This window comes from Vidua macroura, chromosome 13 (assembly GCF_024509145.1).
Source record: "Vidua macroura isolate BioBank_ID:100142 chromosome 13, ASM2450914v1, whole genome shotgun sequence".
NCBI lineage: Eukaryota > Metazoa > Chordata > Aves > Passeriformes > Viduidae > Vidua > Vidua macroura.
In genome coordinates this window covers 17,010,138-17,024,108 of record NC_071583.1, presented here as the reverse complement: position 1 = coordinate 17,024,108, position 13,971 = coordinate 17,010,138, and the positions used below count along the sequence as shown (strand labels likewise).

At 45.2% G+C, this 13,971-nt stretch overlaps 1 protein-coding gene across 8 annotated transcripts in view; it reads right to left on the bottom strand.

Moving 5' to 3' along the window:
* The window catches only part of RAD54L2 (RAD54 like 2), a 68,914-nt gene that overhangs the window by 12,192 nt on the left and 42,751 nt on the right, over positions 1-13,971 (bottom strand). For 7 of the 8 annotated variants that reach the window (XM_053989424.1, XM_053989426.1, XM_053989422.1 and 4 more), the window contains 10 exons: positions 9,632-9,830; positions 8,093-8,232; positions 6,415-6,546; positions 5,442-5,674; positions 4,779-4,961; positions 4,370-4,503; positions 3,469-3,665; positions 2,599-2,941; positions 1,172-1,349; positions 435-686 (listed from right to left, as the gene is read on the bottom strand). In XM_053989424.1, coding sequence (XP_053845399.1) covers positions 435-686; positions 1,172-1,349; positions 2,599-2,941; positions 3,469-3,665; positions 4,370-4,503; positions 4,779-4,961; positions 5,442-5,674; positions 6,415-6,546; positions 8,093-8,232; positions 9,632-9,830 — 1,991 coding nt within the window. The remainder of the gene's footprint in view (positions 1-434; positions 687-1,171; positions 1,350-2,598; positions 2,942-3,468; positions 3,666-4,369; positions 4,504-4,778; positions 4,962-5,441; positions 5,675-6,414; positions 6,547-8,092; positions 8,233-9,631; positions 9,831-13,971) is intronic. The other variant, XM_053989428.1, reaches the window with a different exon arrangement.

The window sequence follows — 13,971 nt, the reverse complement described above, 5'->3', positions numbered from 1 at the left end:
CCATATTACTCCCAACTGCTGCTGCTACCTCCCATTCCAGAAGCTCCAAATGACAAACTTCTTCGATGAATGAGTGTCCTCTTGACCTCTCATGACTCTTTCATCTCAAGAGCTTTCCTCCATCCTTCTACATTTACCACCCTCTTATTTACAACAAACTTCACCCTAACACCTTTATTTAGAATAACAATCTCCACGGCCTTTTTGGTCCAATGAGAACAATGACATAAGAGTGCTGCCTGCACTTCTACCTCCTAAGAGTCACAAACCCCTCTTAGCACCATGTGGATCTGCTTATCAAGATGCTCTGTGGTAAAGAGAACATAGGAGAAACCCGTAACTCAAACAGAAGAGTCTTCTCTTTGCTCTGCTTCAGAAAACTGTCCATTCTTTCAGACTCTCCAAATGAAGAGTTTTCCAGCAGTGACACTCACCCACTCGTAAGTTACGACCTGATTTGCTCTCTCCTGAAAAGGGTTGAAGCCAACACTCTGGAGGAACTTGCTATTAGTAGCTTCTCCAACTGGTGATGCCAAAGCATTACTCTCTGTTTTAACTTTAATTCCCTGAGGCTGGCAGCGGGAATTAGTGCTTGCTGTGCTAAGGTCATCCACATCCAAATCCTGCTCGTTTGCCAGATTCTCCTTTTGCAGAGCTTCATACAGCACATCTGGATGGTTCCAGATCTGAAGGGATAAAGAAAGGAAGTGGTTAGACCTGCACTGGTCTGCTGCTTGCCAATGATTGTGACCTGAAAGGCCTCACAGCTATTCAAAGGAAAGAACTAATACTTCTTCTGGCTCTCCTATCTTTAAACGTGTCCAATTCTTTCCTTGAGAACAAACCAGGAGGTCACTGTGCAACCCACACAGCACAAAGGCAGAGGAAGCTGCCTGCTTGCACTAAGCAGGTAAGGTTATGCAGTTTAAGGTATCATCCCAGATTGTTTCAGCTGATGCCAGCAGGTTTCTTGCACAGTTTGAAAGAGACATTTAACATCCCTGCACCCCAGTTTTGGAAGCAAAGATAACAATACTGTTAGAACTACTGCAGAGCACTCTGAGGAGAGATGATGTCCCTGGCCAACCACACTTTCACCTCCTCTTCTGACTTATATTCCCCTTTCCCCAACAGATTAGAATATTTCTTTGCATCTTCTGCCAAAACATACCTTACAACAGACACAGAAAGCTTTGAGTGGGTTCAGCCCCAGCCAGCCACTGTTGCCTGCATCTCGGAACCGGTTCATGAACTCCGTGTAAAGGGCCCGCTGGATCTTGGACAGACGTACCAGAATGACGTGCTCTTCCTTAGATGGGAGCTGAACCTTCAGCACGTTGTGGCCTCGCCTGTGGAGGAAATAGAAGAGTGGAATAAATACAGGGGAAGGGAATTTCTCAATACGACCTCCCTGTGGCTGCCTGTAGGGAAAAATTTTGACTTCTTGCCCACCCAGCTGCAGGGAGAAGGACCTCTAAATTGCATGCTTCTCTAATGTATGAGACTTCTGAGATACTCTCCCTGCAGCCAAATACCAATTGTAAACACAATTACAAAGATCTCAAACATTACAATCTTCTAGCACAAGTCACAGAGTTAAGAGGGTGATGAAAGTCCTGTTTTCCAAGGTAGCTGAAAAACAGAAATAAGATGTAAAGTCTCTTTTCAGCTCTGCCAATGATTAAAACACTCCACACCAGCATCTCAGAATCCTCATCTGAGAAAAAAATGCTGATTTATTTCCAGAGTGGTGGAGTCGCTGTGACTTTCCTTAACACTCTCACAAAACACTTTCAGATTCTTGGATAAGGATGTCACAAAGCACACATCCAAATTGGCTATTAAGCCATCAAAATAAACCTGAGGTCACTCTAGAGCAGTTAGAGGTGTAGTTCTCTGTTATCAGAGTCTGTGGTACCAAAGCAAACCAACTTTACAGTGTGGCCAGCAGGGCCAGGGCAGTGAACCTCCCCATGTACTCATGGGTACATGAGTGGGTGAGGCCCCACCTTAAATCCTGGAATCTGTTTTGGGTCACTACAAGACAGTGAGGTGCTGGAGTGTGTCCAGATTCAGGCAACAGAGCTGGGGAGGGGTCTGGAGCACAAGTCTGATGAGGAACAGCTGAGGGGGCTCAGCCTGTAGTAAAGGAGGCTTTGGGGGGACCTCTCTCTCTCCACAACTACCTAAAAGTAGGTTATATCCAGGTAGGGAACAGTCTCTTCTCCCAGGTAACAGTGACAGGACAAGAGAAAAAGGCCTCATATTGTGCCAGGGAGGTTTAGATTGGATATTAGAAAAAAATTCTTCATGGAAAGGGTGGTCAGACATTGGAACAGGCTGTTCAGGGAAGTCACCAGTCCTGGAGAGATTTAAAAGACTTGTGGGTGTGGCACCTGGGGACAAGCTTTAGTGGTGGCTGTGCTGGGTTAACGGCTGGACTTGATCTTACACATCTTTTCCAACCTAACAATTCCATGATTTTATAAAGCAGCAAGATTTAGTTGTACTACATAAACTCAGCAAACAAGCCAGGTAACTTGTGATGAAGGAGCTGTTTACATGGACTACACCCCTGAGAACTCCCCACGGGCTCACCGCTGCACGAAGCCCTCCAGCAGGCTGTGCAGGACGTGGCTGCGGTAGCGCATCAGCCGCACGTCCTGGGGGGTGCTGTCAATGCACTGCCCGTTCAGGATGGGCCGCTCAAACATGTTGCTGAACTCCTGCCGCGAGCCCAGGAAGTCAGGCCGGACAAAGTCCACCATGCACCAGTACTCGATGAGGTTGTTCTGCAGTGGGTACCCAGTCAGCACCACCCGCCGGCGCGAGCGGATGTTCTTCAGTGCCTGGGAAGTGCTGGCATGGCAGTTCTTTATCCGGTGTCCTTCGTCACAAATAACCACATCTGGGCCGGGGCGAGACAAAGCCTTCTCAATCCCTGAGGACAAGGGACATTAAGTGTTAGTTAGAGATGAGTAAGACAAAGTTCTGGTTTTATAAGGTCACCAGCTTCACAACAGAGGAGTATTTCTGAAAGACAAAAAAGCAGTATCCATGGGTGCAGAGAGAAAGGCTGATGCAGGAGATAACATTTGACTAGACAGTAGTTCTGATTTAGCAAAATGTGGTAATGAGCAAACATGACCGTCCCTTGATTTCTGTTCAGTGACCTGCATTGCATCAAGTTGGGTGTCTTGCATTAAATCAGAGTGGCAAATCTCACAATGACAAATCCCAGAGTTCAGTGTACTGAATTCCACGCTTACTTGGAGCTCTTGCAAGAAATTAAAGACTCAGACAAAGCTCAACAGCCTTCTGCCTCCAAAGACACAATCCCGCCCAGCAAAGTTCTATCATGTCAGCGACACTAAAAGCAAGTTATAGGTTGTTTCCCTGTGCTGCCACAGCTGACAGCCAGCTGGACAGCAGGGCCACACTCTCCCTTCTTGAGGGCTGACTTCCCACCTTTCAGAAGCTCCTGCTGCCGGTCTTCCTCATCCAAGTCAATAATGACAGGGCCAGTTTGTTTCTTTGTTCTCTTCTTCCTGCCAGTGGCAAAGGACTTCTTCAGTGAGAGGAGCCGGTACATCTCATATCCCATCAGCAGCACACCACCTTCTGTCACCCAGTCATTCACCACCTTTGCTCGTGCAGCTGTTGTCCTGCAAAACAACCAAATAAACCGTAAGCTTTACTCCAATTTCAGGTTGAATCACTGGATTGGAGTCTGCTGAGAAAAAAATACCCATTCAATGGGTATTTTAAAGCACTTTTCTCACATCAAACGAGATGGAGGTTTACAGTGAAATTTCTTTAGGAAACAAACAGATACAGAGGGGGAAAAAAGCCTTTTATGTGCCATGGAGCAGGACTGAGAATGACAAATCCTTACAGGAACTGAGGTGTAGAAGCTTGTCATGCACAAAAGAATATAAAACACAAGAGTTCCCTTTTTACAGAGCTGTTGAGTTTGCCTCTGCAAAAATCATTTGCAGAACAAGCTGCCAATTCACATGGTTGTAATCTTCAAGTTGTTTATCCCCTGTTGTCTCCTTCAATGCTCCTATCCCCCAGGCTTCCTTCCCTTCCAGTCTGCTCAGAATTGGTTCAGATCAAGACACTGTCTTCACTCAGTCCACCACAGTACATCAGATCCTGGCCAACAGTAAATACACGGCCAGAGCAGCATCAGCAGATTCAAATATATCCCACCCAGAAGGTGAAGACATCAACAGGCAGGTGTACAGACACAGCTAATGAACTGAGAATTGCCCAGGACCACTGCACTGCCCTGATCCATGCAAGGAAAATGACCCAGAAAGAAGCAGAGGTCCCTGAACCAAGAAAAGCTTTTACTGTCACCTACTTGTGTTCATCATTCAGGATGTGGACTTTGAAGTTGCGGGGCTGGATCTCTTTGGAGTTATAATCAGCAGGAAGGTTTTCAGGTGCTGGGAGCCACATGTTGAACTCTGCTAGCCAGTTTTGAAGCGTATTCACCTGAAAAAGTTAGCCATGGAAGGATTAAAAACCTAGTTGAGTCATTGGGGCTTTTTAAGAGCAAAAATGAGATTAGGGAATGACACCCAGTGTGCCCAGATGGAAGCAGCAGCTCACAGCATGCAAATTCAGGAACACAGGGAATGATAGAGGGGCAAGAGCAGCAAGGATGTGATAGAACTTGATGAGTGATGGGACACTAATCAACCTTCTCTATGCAAAGAAAGAAGCAGGGTAGGGAAGCCCCTCAGCCAGCCCTTCATGTGGCTACTTACAGGTACAATGGCAAGAACAGTCTTTGCCTCCGTGTGCCGAAAAAGTACATCCAAGAAAGAGATGACCTGTATGGTCTTGCCCAGGCCCATGCTATGTGCTAGAATACACCCAAACCCACTGCTGGTTTTAAATCTCTCCAAGGACTCGACCAAATTGTCATAAAGGAATCGGATTCCACCAATCTAGGCAGGAAAGCAGAAAAAGTGTTAGAATGGTGGCACACAAAAAAGCCCACGATGGATAAGTATTTACAGAGTGGCAAGTACATCAGGACCATGGAGATGTAAAGGGGACGTTTCAAGTTCACTAAATTACTCTAACCTAGGGAAGGCTCTGAAACTCAGTATTTTTAGATGCTCATAGGATTTCTTGAGAATATATCAATAAATCAAAATTAATTTGTAGCTAGAGGATCTGAATTGGGGTTGATTAGTTTGTTAATAATTTTATTTTTTAAAAGTTCATCTAAATATACAAAGGTCTGATAGTAACAGCAGCTGAAGTTATACAGAGCCTTGGCCTTCCTCTAATTCAGTTTTATCATTTGACTGTCCACAACAGTCATCACCAGATGGGTCGCAGGGCTCACCAAAGAAGTTCTGCTGAGATTTCCAGGCAGGCTTGCCTGAATTCATTGCATTTTCAAGGCTAACAAAGCCTACCTGATGAGGTTTTACTGCACGTGCAAGCTGGGGAGCCAGGAAAATGTCCTCCTCATTTGGTGGATGATTGATGTTGACAATGACTTGCCCCAGAGCATCTGACTGATTTAAGGCATCATTCACATGAGAGCCACTGCTCTCTTCACTGCCATCCTCCTCCCCCTCATTGCCAGAGTCACTGCTGTCCACAATTTGGAGGGCATCATCCTCTCCTGAGCTTAGCTCAATCACTTCTGCAAAGTATCCAAAACAGGAGAGAATAAGGACAAAGTTAACTTGATGTCAGGGTTTATCAAGAATGGAAAAAACCTATCAGGAAATAAGGCTACCCCCAGCTTTTGCAATTCCACCCTGACCTAATGATGTATCCTGAACAAGCAGGCACAATACTGGCACACACCACGCCCCTCAGACCAGCATATGAAAGCATCAGCTTCCCTGGCTTCCAAATGTTTCAGGGAACATTAACTTGGACTGATCCAAAAAGAACATGAGACAGTTTCTAGGAGTGTTTGACATTCTCTTCCATATGTTTTCTTAATTCCCAATCCCAGACATGAATTTTATTGACTCATATAATGCCTAAGGATCACCAAGGAGTCCAGTCGAATGCATTTGGGACAAGGGACTCAAAACCACTTCCAGCTGCAGATCTGAATACTTTAGATGCTCCTTTTATATGCAGCAAATGGTGCCACATCTCCTGCAAGCATTCTTCAGCAATGCACTGGGCAAAATTAAGTGCATTTATAAAGCAGAAATAAACACAAGCTCACAAGAGGGCCTGACAGGCCATTTTATAAATGTCATTTTAGGACTCACAGGCCAGAACTGCCCATATAATTGGAAACCAATAGGCCTACAAAAATCTGAAGTGATTCACCACTGGAGCATCTGACCAGATGAAAACCGACTTGTGGCTGCATAAACAGCATATTGTGAAAAGAGCAGGCTGAAGCAATTGGTCACTTACCATCTTTAATGCTATTTTTTCCTTTAGTATCATCCTCACTGCCACTGCTGGTACTGTCGAGGCAGATCACTTCCTCAGCCAGGACCTGAGGGGGGAGCTGGGTTGCCTCTGCTGTTCTGAAAACGAGGTCCTCTACAAACATAAATTACAAACAATAAGTAATTCATAATAATGGGGAAGGAGACAAAACTGTTCAGAAACCAGACAGTATTTCCTTCCACTTTAGCTCCAATAACTTAGTCCTGGAATTTTCCATAACAGACTCTCACTGTCTACAATCCTGCTATGACTCAGCTTCCTGGGTCACAATCTCCTCCATTCTCAATATGCTGAAACAATAGCCCATTGCTGATGGCACCCTCTGTTTCAGGCCCTGACTGGGGCACACTGACCATGCAACATGCTGAAGCCCTTTGTTTCTCTTTTTTTTTTTTTTTTTGTCTCAGTAAAAGCTGTGCTTCATCCAGCAGAGAAAGTACCAACTGCTGAAGGGATAATAACTGCTCTTTGTTAGTAGGGACATTGTAATAATTACATCCCACATATCATAAACAACTTTTGCTGATCAAGAGCATTTGTTTGTATGTTTTTAGTGCTGCCATGTGGAGGAGAGGCTAATGGGGCCAAACAGCATCACTGCAGCGACAAAGCAAGCAATGACATTCCTCTGGGGCTGAACCTACTCTGCATAATCCAAAGTGTTTTAAACAGCTCTTACTCCTTCTCCCACATGCTAAAGTGTTTTTAACACTTGCACATAAGGGAGAATATATATTTCTTCAAGAGGCAAGGCCAACTCAAGAATTCCTTACCCTTGCCCAACATCCAGCTGCACTTCTCTGCCCTTTACACCTTTTGAAGCTGTGCTATAAACCATATCACCAAAATGATCTAGATTGGGGAACAGTGCAAGGTGACATATTCACCCAAAGACATGAGTGATGCTTAACCATTTATACTGCCTGCAACTCACTGCTTGCCAAAACATGCAAGGAAGGCCAAGGTTACATCACCAACATATGTGCACCCAGTCTATTGTTCCACTATCCCCAGTACCAGACACACATGTTACCAGACCATTCCCAGGACAAACAGTATCTGGCATTTCTATCAAGCCTGTTATTTAAGCTCCCATACCAACTGGAAAGACGAGAAATCTGTTTCAGCATCCCCCTACACACACTTGATGTGTATCAAAATATCTTCAACAAACATTACCTGGCACCTTTTACCAAGTAGCCACTGTATCCTTAATAGAAAATAAGGACAGAAGTGGAACTGCCTACACTGAACCTACAAGTGGTTTGGAACTGCTGTTCCAAGAGTTTACACTTCAAAGGCCAAGTACAGCATAGAATCACACAATGTTAGGGGTTGGAAGGACCCTTCAAAGGTCATCTAGTCCAAGCCCTCTACACTGAACAGAGATATCTTCATCTACATCTGGTTGCTCAAAGCCCAATCCATCCTGACCTTGAATGAAGTGGGGCATTTACCACATCTCTGCACAACCTGTGCTCATTGTAAAGCATTTCTTCCTTGTATCTAGCCTGAATCTACCTTCCTTTAGGTCAAAACCATTATCCCTTGTCCTGCCATGGACAAGCATAGCACTACCTTCTTCATTCAGCATCTGTCCTTAAAACTCTTGCCTTGGCTGGCATCTCCCAGTGCTTACCAGGAAGAAACTCCAGGGGAACAGTTGGTATAGAGGCTGGATAATCCTTCCGCTGCTGCTCAAGCCGTTTCCTTCTCTCCAACTCTTCCTGCTGGGCTGCCTTTGTCACGGCTTCCAGTTGGTCCTCACGCAACAGCTTTCTGAACACAGGAGCAAAGGTGCTTTGGTTACACTCCATTTCTTCCAAAAATGTGAACGGCTGCACAGCTGCTGCAAAGATCACTGAAAAGCTCCAGGTATTCTGCCAGCCACACAAGAGTAGGAACATCATCCCCCAAAAGATATGGGCAAATTCTACAGCTATTTCAACACTTCTCAACTACAGGTAACACTACTATCACTCAAGGAAAAGACAAAAGCTCAACAGAAGCAAAGTAATGAAAGAAGGAAAAATGTAAGTGGGTAAGCACATACACTAAACTAGGTTACCAGAGACCAGTTCTTCTGCTTAAAAGGGTGCTTTTTATTCATATGCAGTTTACAAACACAAAATGCACTAAGTCATGCAAAGAAGATATATGAGAAGAAAATGCATCAATTCCACCACAAAAAGTCACCACCCTCATTCTCTTCTGACAGCATTTTGAGGAGCTAGGATCTCTAATGGTTTTAACAATTGTTTCAAGGCATTCTCTCAAAGCACCTTCCCTTTACAGGTAATTTTATTTACTTCCAGAATTTGCTTTTCCCTTGCTTCAGTGTCACATGTCCAGTCCTGGAAATGAAGGTGCTTTTGCCAGAGGAGAGGTGCAGTACAAGCAGTGGTAAAATCTAGCTCCCTCAAACTAGCCTTTAAAACCACTCAACCCCACACTTCAGGGACATTGCTTTTATCCTAATGAAGTTCCGTTTTCCAAGGCCTATTCAATGCTTATTTCTTCAGCTTTAAGAAAATCAATCTGCACAAGCTTAAATAGGAACCAAAGACCACCAGCACAGGGCATGAGAGCCACTTGCTGCCACAGGAGTTCCTGCTCCATTAGTTCTCCTCTGAGCTTATAAAATTCCCTTGAGCAAAATCTCCTAGTGATTTACCACCTCACAACCTGTCCCAGAATATGTGGGACAACTACTGCTCTATAAAATCCAGGTGAAACTGACTTCCAACATTTCAGTCGCTAGTCGTAGCATCAGCATTCCTGTCAACAAGTACCCAGGATGGTACAGGAAAGGACTGTATTTTAGGTTGTTTGCAATAGGATTCATCTCAGTAAATATCTGAGACTGGTATTTACTTAATGGTGGTACTGTTTTTCAATTACATCTCTCAAAAGACAGCAGCAATTACACAATTTTTGCAATATATTCCGTAACCAAATATTCACTCTTCTGAAATACCAAACAAGTCTGCACCCACATGCAGCACTCCAGTCTGAGATCACTCTACTCCCACTGGTGAAATCCTAAGGTTTTGGAAAAGAAAAACCATCTGGTTTGCCAGCAGTGGCACAACACAGCTCAGAAGCAAAGTGCAGAGATTCTGTTTTCACCACCATATGTGACCCAAGCTCTTGCTGTCCTGCTGCTGCTGCTGCTTACCTTATGTTCCTCCGCATGTGAGACGGTTTCTGAGCCCTCTTCTTTTTGGTGTCCTCAGAGGCCAGGCTCTTGTGCTGGTTCTGCAAGAGTTGCTCTGCCCGCTCGCTCTGAGATGAGGTAGTTGAAGTCGAGCGCTGCCATTCTCCATCCTCCGCGTGCTCCGCATGGTCACCGCTGAACACGGCTTCCTGGGGTTGGTCTGCAAGGGGAAGAACATGACATGGGAACAGCTGTGCCAGGCTGGCAGCTGGCTTTTCCATGAGCATTCAGCAGGATTTGAACCGAATGGGAACTGACAAGCCCTACTCTCACTCATTTGCAAGCATGTCACTCTGAGGGTCAAAACTGGGGTCCTTTCTGACAGTCAAAGACAGTTAAAAAGTTTTACAGTGAAGGGTGTGTCCCTAGTGAAAGCCAAGACTAACACCCCTCAACACAGCCCAAATGTGTCCTCACAAGAAAACAAGGCAGATTATTTAAGTCCATGTGGAGCACTTGCTACCCCAAGAGTCTGTTTTTCTATGAGGGCCTGATAAGCTCTGATTAAAACCAGGGACTTGAATCTCTTTTTCTTTGTTTCACATCATTCAAATAGGGCAGAAATGTCCATCTATGACACCTGTGTAACCATCTCTCAACAGAACACAGTATGTAAAAGGTTATCTGGTTCAAACACCGGGTCATGGCTCAGCAGGCAGCTCAGTGGTTTCAGCACCAGGCTTCACTCTCATGGTTTAAAGGGTAATTTCCAACAAGCTTTTTGTCAAACAAAATGTAAGTGGAAATATTCTTTCTACATTATACATCATATGCATTCCTTTTTCTCTTCATTCTCTATTTTCAGGCTTCCTTTTGTGCTTGATTCCACTCCTAAAGCACAATGTGAAATGACACCTTGTTCTATGTGACACTTGGCTCTTCAACAGGCTGCCAGTGACCAAGCTAATGCTTCCAGAGCAAAGAAAGGAAATGTTTCTGTTCAAAAGTTTCCCTTGAAGCAAACTGTTTCTGACAAGCGTTGTAATAGCTTCTTTGAAGCATCTTGTCCCCTTGTGTCAGGCAAAGAGATACCCTGAACTTCATCTTGTAATCAGCTTTCTTGCTTACATTGTGTGTCTGAGCTAATGACTGAACTGAAATGACACTTAGACAGAACTTTGAAGGAAAGAAGACATCAGTGCAGAGGAATGTGGCAGATGAAGTAATACAGAACCAACAAGCATCACATTGTGACTCTGAGGGATCTGGAGACAGAGAGCATTCCTTCTCAAAATGCTGGGAGCTTAAACGAAGGATGCTTCAGTACAGCACATTGCACCTACAGCTGTCATGCTGATATGCCCATTAAATTAACCTTATCTCCCGTATCACATCTTAAAATTGAGATGACAAGAAGTAGATTCGCACCTTGTTCAAAAGCACCAACTTTGCAAACTTCCTCTCCAGACATCCCACCAGACCCACCCCAGCACTTGCTGCAAGTCTTTGTCAGAACAGATTTAGGACTTCAGAGCTCAGCCCACCATGGACCAGCACCAGCAGAGCAGCTCAAACACTTCTGTGAATATCTGTCTCTGCAAGCCCTACACATACTGGAAAACCAGGTATTCACAGCTTATGGGATGGAACAGATCTCATGATGAATGCAAGGAGAGTTATGCATGTGAAGATAAAGGCAAAGGGGTTCACTGCTACAAGCACAGCAGCTCTCCTACCACAGCCAAGGTCTTGGAGCCCTGTCCTCCCACCATGCCTCTTTAGACTTACAAGCTCAGATATCAAGCACCAGCTCACTTGCAGAGAGAGAACTGTTCTGGGAATAAACCCAGTTTCTCAGGCTTCCCAGACAACAACTCTGCTATTTGAGCTACAGACACATTTTAGTCACATTACCTGCAATTCTTCAGCACTGTTTCCTTCCCCCCACCCCTCTTGACTCCTGGTTATATAACTAGATCAAAAGATTGGATGAAATAGGGCAAAGGGAAGCAGGGAGGCTGCACACGTGATCACATGCTCCGGGATGAGTCATTAAACCGGAGACAAACACTGCCATGGTTACACTGCTGCCATCTCACCCTGGGCCCGGAGGACCTTGACAAGGCACCAGAGAGCACAAAGCCATGCTTGTTTGGAAGAGGAAGCGCTTCCCTCCCCACACTCCAGCAACTGCCCACGTCACCCCCTCCAGCAGCCAACCTGCCACCTGCACTGTGCCAGGCAAGGGTGTCTTCAGGACAAGGTTGATAATAGCAAAACCTCCTGAGCCTTTCTCAGGAGCCCAAATTATTATGTCTCCTCTATGTTTTCAGATGTGTTCTGCAATCCCTATGTAGACTCATTCCATTTCTGCATTTTACCTTTTCTTTCCTTGTAATGATATGTAATAGGAGCTCTGGTAAAACATACAGCTGGATCAGATAGGCTTTTTAAAATATAATTCTCATCTGGTAAAACATACAGCTGGATCAGATAGGCTTTTTAAAATATAATTCTCATCTGACCAGGAACCTAAAGCCCAAAATTTGATGATAAATTTGGTCCCGGCACTGAGTACAAGCCCTTATCTACCACAGCCACGTCTGCTCAGGCTGGTGTTTGTCCTGCCAATACAAGTTCTGAGGTGAGGAACACAATCTGTGCCTCAGCCCACATTCCTGACACATATGCATCAAGAGAGCTCTTCCACGCTAGCAACAGCTCCAAACATCTCACTGATTCAGCTGCAGTGGGATTCAGGGGACAGCCGGCTTCCCAAAGGCTGCTCCAATCCTTGCCACCAGCACGAATAAAGCTTTACACAGAGTTTAACTAACACAATGATAAAATTACAAGTCTAACTTTGCAACAGCTACCACCACACCTGCGGCAGGAGGTGGCTGTTACAAGCAGGAATTGTTTTGCTGCTGCTTTGTATTAAACTCCTGATTATGTGCACAGCCTAAACGTAACCCAGATGAAAAGCACAGCTCCCTGCTGCAGTCATGTGGCTGCTCTCCAATATGGTGAGCTCCAAGCTATGTAAATGGGACCCACACTGGGACAGAAACACATTAAGAAACAATAACTACAGACACAAACACCTATTTTCTATAAGAACAGGTCTGATCTTGGGTTGGAGGGACTGTGGGAACAGCCTCGTTGAACAGGTCCCATCAGGTAATCAATGGAATAATCCTGCCCCAATTTTGCCAAACCTACATATACAGCAGAAACCCAATTATGGTTTTGTAACAGGAGCTCAACACACTACTCTGACATGGTTATACAAGTAGTGTTTTACACAACACAAAAATTCAACAGCCACGTTTGCATGTTGACAACTGTCTGATCATGCTGGAGCTGCTGTGCACTCTAGGAAGACCTGGGCACCTATTCACATTGCCTGCTGGAGAAGAGCATTGCCACCAGCCTGGGGCTGACAACCCAGCACAGCAGGATGAGCCACATCAGAAAAATCAGGCCCAAGTCTGCCCAGCAGAAGACAGCCAGGTGTGGTTGTTGGCAAGGGTGTAAATCCATTCCATGGTTACACGCTGTGAGCACCAAGAATCACCTGGTTCACATCACCTTTATTCCATGTTTTGCACTGTCCTCACCAGATCTACAAAGAGGATCTCCCAAGAGAAGTGGTGGTAGCATCAATGCAGCTACTCCTTCAGGTGGGTTATAGCTCTCTGAGAAATCCTCAAACAGTTCCCAGGTGGTTATGGACACCTGCACACACCCAGGCACTCTGTCCTCCAAGGTACCCTGAATGCCAAGAGGGGCACGACTATCCTTTCTCACACACTTTAGAGGTGTGAAATGTGCCTGCTCTTTCAAAACCCAACAGACCTGGTTACAGCATGGCTCTGGTTTGTGCTGCAGGCCAGAGGTTGCCAGTTTTCTTTGCTCAATAAGCAGCAGCAAGCACCACCCCCAGATGTACATACAAATAGGGGTAGGTGTTTGGTTTCTCGACCAACTTGCATGCCACAGTATTACAGTTTAGAAGTCTCTGTAAGAGAGTCGTGACTGCTGTGTGTAATACTGCCTCAGATGCTCCCTGTATGGTGTGACTGACAGAGCTGTCCCTAAACACTGCACACAGCTGTGACTCATGACGTGTAACACAGCAAAAGATTTGTCCTGCAGTCAGGCACCTCCTATTGCAGCCAAGCTCGCCTCATCCCCTTCTCAAACTTCTGTTACAACAGCACAGGATTCAGCCTGGAGAATATTCTCTAGATCATCGATTCAGCAGTGAACTGCTCTCGACACAGCCTGCTCTGCAAAATGGCTCAGGTTGCTGCAGTGTCATGAAGCAGCAGGTTGTTTTGGGGTGTGACATTCATGTG